This window comes from Chelonoidis abingdonii, chromosome 11 (genome assembly GCF_003597395.2).
Source record: "Chelonoidis abingdonii isolate Lonesome George chromosome 11, CheloAbing_2.0, whole genome shotgun sequence".
Taxonomy (NCBI): Eukaryota; Metazoa; Chordata; order Testudines; family Testudinidae; genus Chelonoidis; species Chelonoidis abingdonii.
Genome location: NC_133779.1, coordinates 17418476 through 17424923, shown reverse-complemented (window position 1 = coordinate 17424923; position 6448 = coordinate 17418476). Strand labels below are relative to the sequence as shown.

The 6448-nt window shown below is 64.4% G+C and overlaps 2 protein-coding genes across 2 annotated transcripts in view; one reads left to right on the top strand and one right to left on the bottom strand.

Annotated features, from left to right (window-relative positions):
- The window catches only part of LOC116817991 (DNA-directed RNA polymerases I, II, and III subunit RPABC5-like), a 256942-nt gene that overhangs the window by 97295 nt on the left and 153199 nt on the right, over nt 1–6448 (top strand). The window lies entirely within an intron of this gene.
- Nucleotides 4971–6448, bottom strand: part of LOC116818007 (DNA polymerase delta catalytic subunit) — a 32007-nt gene continuing 30529 nt past the window's right edge. The window contains exon 26 of the mRNA XM_075070561.1: nt 4971–5829. Within this exon, the coding sequence (XP_074926662.1) occupies nt 5522–5829 (308 nt within the window). The 3' untranslated portion in view covers nt 4971–5521. The remainder of the gene's footprint in view (nt 5830–6448) is intronic.

The window sequence follows — 6448 nt, the reverse complement described above, 5'->3', positions numbered from 1 at the left end:
CACACACACACACACACACACACACCCCGCCAGGCATGTGTGAGGGACACGCACCCCTACTCACACACACACACACACACACACACACCACCAGGCACGTGTGAGGGACACGCACCCCTTCACACACACACACACACACACACACCCCGCCAGGCACGTGTGAGGGACACGCACCCCTCCACACACACACACACCTCCATGCACACAGCACACAGTCCTGCGTGAGGGACACGCATCCCAATACATACACCAACACCCACACACACACATCCTACACCCACCCACACACTGCCAGGCACGTGTGAGGGACATGTACCCCTCCACACACACACACACTGCCAGGCACGTGTGAGGGACACACACACACACTCATCCAGGCATGGAGCACACTGCCCTGCATGAAGGACACACACCCCAATACACACACACACACACACATATACATACACCCCTCCAGGCACAGAGCACACAGCCCTGTGTGATGGACACACACACATTCTTCCAGGTATGAAGCACACGGCCCTGCATGATGGACACACACACACACACACACACACACACACACGGCCACGCACAGAGCACGTAGCCCTGTGTGAGTGACACACACCTCAATACACAGACACACACAAATCCCTCCAGGCATGTGTGAGGGACCCCCCCCCCACCGCGCACACACACACACACACACACACACTCTCTCACCTCCAGGCACGGCGCACACAGCCCTGTGAGATGGACACACACGCATCCCGCTATCCTCAGCCCCAGGCAGGATACACAGCCCCCACCCCCAACACACCAGCTATTCGGCACAGAGCCCCCCCAGGCTGTGCGATCCCCTCCAACAGAGACACTGACACCCCAACACAAACCCTCTGAGCTAAGCCCACTCCAACAGTCCAGCCTGGGGGGCCCTGCCCCCAATACCTCCCAGCGGGGTGTGGAGGGGTCTCTGGGTACCTCCTGCCCCTGCCCCCCCCCGCATGAGGGCAGCTGTGGGGACTCAGACCCAGTGGAGCATTTCAGGGGGTGGGGTGCAGGAATTCACGCAGCAGCCCCCCCCCCACCTTCCACCCACTGGGAGAGGCCGGGGCTGGAGCAGCTGGCAGCCCCTCCCCCACAACCAGCACGCTCCCCCCTGCTCCCCCTTCTCCTCCTGGCTGCACCCCCAGAACTTGGGCTGCCAAGGGGGGGTCCCTGTCCTGTCACCCCTCCCCCCAGCCCTGGCACCATCCCCCTCAGAGCCAGGCTACCCTAATGGGGTGTCAACCTTGGCCTGTGCCCCCATGCAGGGGGGCACCCCCACATCCTGTGTATTCAGGGTCAGTGCCCCCCAACACCCCGCTGTGTGGGTTGGGGGGGGCACACGAGCAGCTTACCGGCTTGCTTAGGCTCAGGCATGGCTGCAGCCCTGTCTGCTTGGCCCGGGTGACGCCGTCTCCCCAGGGAGCGCCCGGCCAGGGGCCTTTAAAGCAGTGGGGGCCCCCCCTCTGGGATGGGGGGGGCAGCCAAGGAGCTGTCACCTGACCCCAGGCCCCCGGCCAAATTCCTGATCCCTGCCATCAACTGCTTTAAATCCAGGCTTGGCCTTGGGAGAAACAGCCGGGTGGGGGGATGGAGCCTGGGGGCAGCAGGGACGTGGGGTGATCGTGAGGGGGGGGGCGGAACTAGAACACGCCAGATACACCCCCACCTCCAAATCACCACGCTGGGGGGAGGGAATGGGGTCCAGGGTCTGTCCCCACTCGGGGGTGCCGACTCCTACCCGACCCCAGGGCAGGGACTGGCTGGCTCAGGGGGGCAGGGAATGGGGCAGGGGCCTGTCCCCACTGGGGGGTGCCGGCTCCCACCTGGCCCCAGGGCAGGGACTAGCTGGCTCGGGGGGCAGGGAATGGGGCAGGGCCCTGTCCCCATTACGGGGCACCAGCTCCCACCCGGCCCCAGGGCAGGGACTGGCTGGCTCAGGGGGGCAGGGAATGGGGCAGGGGCCTGTCCCCTCTGGGGGGCGCCAGCTTCCATCAGCCCCAGGGCAGGGACTGGCTGGCTCAGGGGGGCAGGGAATGGGGCAGGGGCCTGTCCCCTCTGGGGGGCGCCAGCTTCCATCAGCCCCAGGGCAGGGACTGGCTGGCTCAGGGGGGCAGGGAATGGGGCAGGGGCCTGTCCCCTCTGGGGGGCGCCAGCTTCCATCAGCCCCAGGGCAGGGACTGGCTGGCTCAGGGGGCAGGGAATGGGGCAGGGGCCTGTCCCCTCTGGGGGGCGCCGGGTCCCATCCAGACCCAGGTTGCAGTACCCAGGGGGGCAGGCCGGGGTCCGACTGTCCCCTGGGCACCCCCCTCCTCGCTCCAGGCGCTGAAGCCCGTGAAATCCGAGCCGAGCGCCACGTCCCTTCATCCGTCAGCGCCGGGATCAAGGGCCTGGGCCAGGCCCGCGAGCTGGTAATTCCAAGGCACCTCGGCCATCTGCTGCCTAATCCCTGGGCTGGGGGCCAGGATACGCCGCATGCCGCAGGGCATGGGGGGGGTCCTTGTGTACCCAGCCCCCGCGCCCCACCCCAGAGCCAGCTGCGGCCCAGCACCGGGCAAGGGGTCCCCATACAGCCAGCCCCCGCGCCCCACCCCAGAGCCAGCCACATCTCAGCACCGGGCAAGCGGTCCCCGTACACCCAGCCCCCAAGCCCCACCCCAGAGCGGCCATGTCTCAGTACTCCCCCAGGGGTCCCTTCCCCATCCCAGGGATTCAGATGAGCCCCCCTGGGTGTGGGAGGGAATGGGGGGTGGTGTCCACCAAGGGCTGGACCGCCCCCTGTGGACCGACAGGAGATGGGGCGGGCACTAGTCAGTCCCCGCTGTGGGTCAGACCTTGGAGGTCTCCTGCAGCTTAGGGCTGTGGGTGGGGGGGAGCTCCAGGTCGGGGCCCCTGAGGGGGGGGCAGAGCATCACAGCAGGATCCTCACCCCTTGGGGAGTTGGGGGCTCTGCTGGGAGGGGCAAGAAGGGACCCCAGAGCTCCTCCACACCCTCCCTGTGGGGGTCCAGGAGCAAGGCTGTTAATCCTGCCGCCCATATGCACCCGGCCCAGCCCCACAGGGAACAGCAACCGTCTTTTCCTTTCCTGGCCATGCCTCAGTGGTCGTGTCCCCCAGACCCGACTTCCCTCCCAGAGCTGGGGAGAGAACCCAGGAGTCCTGGCTCCCAACCCTCCTGCTCTAACCACTAGACCCCACTCCCCTCCCTGAGCCAGAGAAAGAACCCAGGAGTCCTGGCTCCCAACCCTCCTGCTCTAACCACTAGACCCCACTCCCCTCCCTGAGCCAGAGAAAGAACCCAGGAGTCCTGGCTCCCAACCCTCCTGCTCTAACCACTAGACCCCACTCCCCTCCCTGAGCCAGAGAAAGAACCCAGGAGTCCTGGCTCCCAACCCTCCTGCTCTAACCACTAGACCCCACTCCCCTCCCTGAGCCAGAGAAAGAACCCAGGAGTCCTGGCTCCCAACCCTCCTGCTCTAACCACTAGACCCCACTCCCCTCCCTGAGCCAGAGAAAGAACCCAGGAGTCCTGGCTCCCAACCCTCCTGCTCTAACCACTAGACCCCACTCCCCTCCCTGAGCCAGAGAAAGAACCCAGGAGTCCTGGCTCCCAACCCTCCTGCTCTAACCACTAGACCCCACTCCCCTCCCTGAGCCAGAGAAAGAACCCAGGAGTCCTGGCTCCCAACCCTCCTGCTCTAACCACTAGACCCCACTCCCCTCCCTGAGCCAGAGAAAGAACCCAGGAGTCCTGGCTCCCAACCCTCCTGCTCTAACCACTAGACCCCACTCCCCTCCCTGAGCCAGAGAAAGAACCCAGGAGTCCTGGCTCCCAACCCTCCTGCTCTAACCACTAGACCCCACTCCCCTCCCTGAGCCAGAGAAAGAACCCAGGAGTCCTGGCTCCCAACCCTCCTGCTCTAACCACTAGACCCCACTCCCCTCCCTGAGCCAGAGAAAGAACCCAGGAGTCCTGGCTCCCAACCCTCCTGCTCTAACCACTAGACCCCACTCCCCTCCCTGAGCCAGAGAAAGAACCCAGGAGTCCTGGCTCCCAACCCTCCTGCTCTAACCACTAGACCCCACTCCCCTCCCTGAGCCAGAGAAAGAACCCAGGAGTCCTGGCTCCCAACCCTCCTGCTCTAACCACTAGACCCCACTCCCCTCCCTGAGCCAGAGAAAGAACCCAGGAGTCCTGGCTCCCAACCCTCCTGCTCTAACCACTAGACCCCACTCCCCTCCCTGAGCCAGAGAAAGAACCCAGGAGTCCTGGCTCCCAACCCTCCTGCTCTAACCACTAGACCCCACTCCCCTCCCTGAGCCAGAGAAAGAACCCAGGAGTCCTGGCTCCCAACCCTCCTGCTCTAACCACTAGACCCCACTCCCCTCCCTGAGCCAGAGAAAGAACCCAGGAGTCCTGGCTCCCAACCCTCCTGCTCTAACCACTAGACCCCACTCCCCTCCCTGAGCCAGAGAAAGAACCCAGGAGTCCTGGCTCCCAACCCTCCTGCTCTAACCACTAGACCCCACTCCCCTCCCTGAGCCAGAGAAAGAACCCAGGAGTCCTGGCTCCCAACCCTCCTGCTCTAACCACTAGACCCCACTCCCCTCCCTGAGCCAGAGAAAGAACCCAGGAGTCCTGGCTCCCAACCCTCCTGCTCTAACCACTAGACCCCACTCCCCTCCCTGAGCCAGAGAAAGAACCCAGGAGTCCTGGCTCCCAACCCTCCTGCTCTAACCACTAGACCCCACTCCCCTCCCTGAGCCAGAGAAAGAACCCAGGAGTCCTGGCTCCCAACCCTCCTGCTCTAACCACTAGACCCCACTCCCCTCCCTGAGCCAGAGAAAGAACCCAGGAGTCCTGGCTCCCACCCCCACCTTCTCGAACACACTAACCCCCCCTTCCCCACCTAGGAATTTTAAATATACAATTGCAGGGGAACAAGTCTATTTTTCACAAGATTTTATTAGGAATTTACAAAATTATACAGACTCGATCGCTTAAAAAAAAAAAAGACCTGATTTTATACAAACTCTGAGGTGCCCGTGCAGAATATTAAATATACACCCGACTCTCTGTATTCACCCCCCCAGGGGCCAAATCCCCGCAGAGAGAATTTAAAATGAGCACTGGCCAGAGACAGGGAGAGAACTCAGGAGTCCTGCCTCCCAGCTCCCTCTCTAATCCATTAGGCCCCACTCCCCTCCCAGAGCCAGGGAGAGAACCCAGGAATCCTGGCTCACTGCCCCCCTGCTCTAACCACCAGCCCCCACTCCCCTCCCAGAGCCAAGGAGAGAACCCAGGAGTCCTGGCTCTGTGCCCCCCTGCTCTAACCACTAGCCCCCACTGCCCTCCTGGAGCCGGAGATGGAACCCAGGCATCCTGGCTCCTGGGGAGAGCTCTGTGGGGCGGCTTTGGGGGTGGGGGGGGGCGGTCCGGTCCCAGCGCCCCCCCCAGGGCAGCTCAGTGCACTGTCCAGTCCCGCTGCCCGGGGCCCTACAAGGGGGCATTGGCGCCCGGCTGCCCCAGCAGGGCCTGGCCGAACTGGTAGGTTAACTTCTTCTTGACCTTGCGGATCTCGCCCGTCTTGCCGTAGTTGCGCAGGGCCCGGGCCATCTTCTGGTAGGTCATGGCCTTGCGGTTCCCCTTCTGCTGCCCCCAGCGATGGGCCAGCAGCTCCTTGTGCTTGGAGGAGAACTGGAAGACGCCGGCCTCGCGCTCCACCCACCACACGCACTCCCGCATGGCGCCACGCCGCAGCAGGTCCAGCAGGAACTGGTAGAGCCGCAGCTTCCGCCGGGAGCCTGCGGGGGCCACGGCGTCAAGGAGAGGCTGGGGTGGGGCCACGGCCACGGGGGGCGGGGACGTGCCCACAGGATGGGGAGATGGGGCACGGGGACGTACCCACAGGCGGGAGAGCGGGGGGACGGGGACGTGCCCACCGGATCGGGAGATGGGGCACGGGGACGTGCCCACCGGATCGGGAGAGCGGGGGGACGGGGACGTGCCCACAGGATGGGGAGATGGGGACGTGCCCACAGGCGGGAGAGTGGGGGGACGTGCCTAGGGCCAGGAGGGATGGGATGGGCTCCTGTCTACATGCTGGGGGGAGTTGGGGGGGACGACACATGTCTAGGGGCCAGGAGAGGTGGGACAGGGTCGTGTCTATGTGCTGGGGAGGCTGTGGGGGGGGACACATGTCGAGGGGCCAGGAGAGGTGGGACAGGGACATGCCCACGAGCTGTGGGGGGCAGACGAGGTCATGTCCACGTGCTCGGGAGCAACCTCCAGATCTTTGTGTCTCGGGGTGTGGATCGGGGTCGGCTGTCTACATGGCTAGGGGTGGTGTCATGTGGTGCCGAGGGGATAGGCGGGGGGGGGGGGAATGGGTCATCACTCCACATACGCAGGCACGGAGTGGCC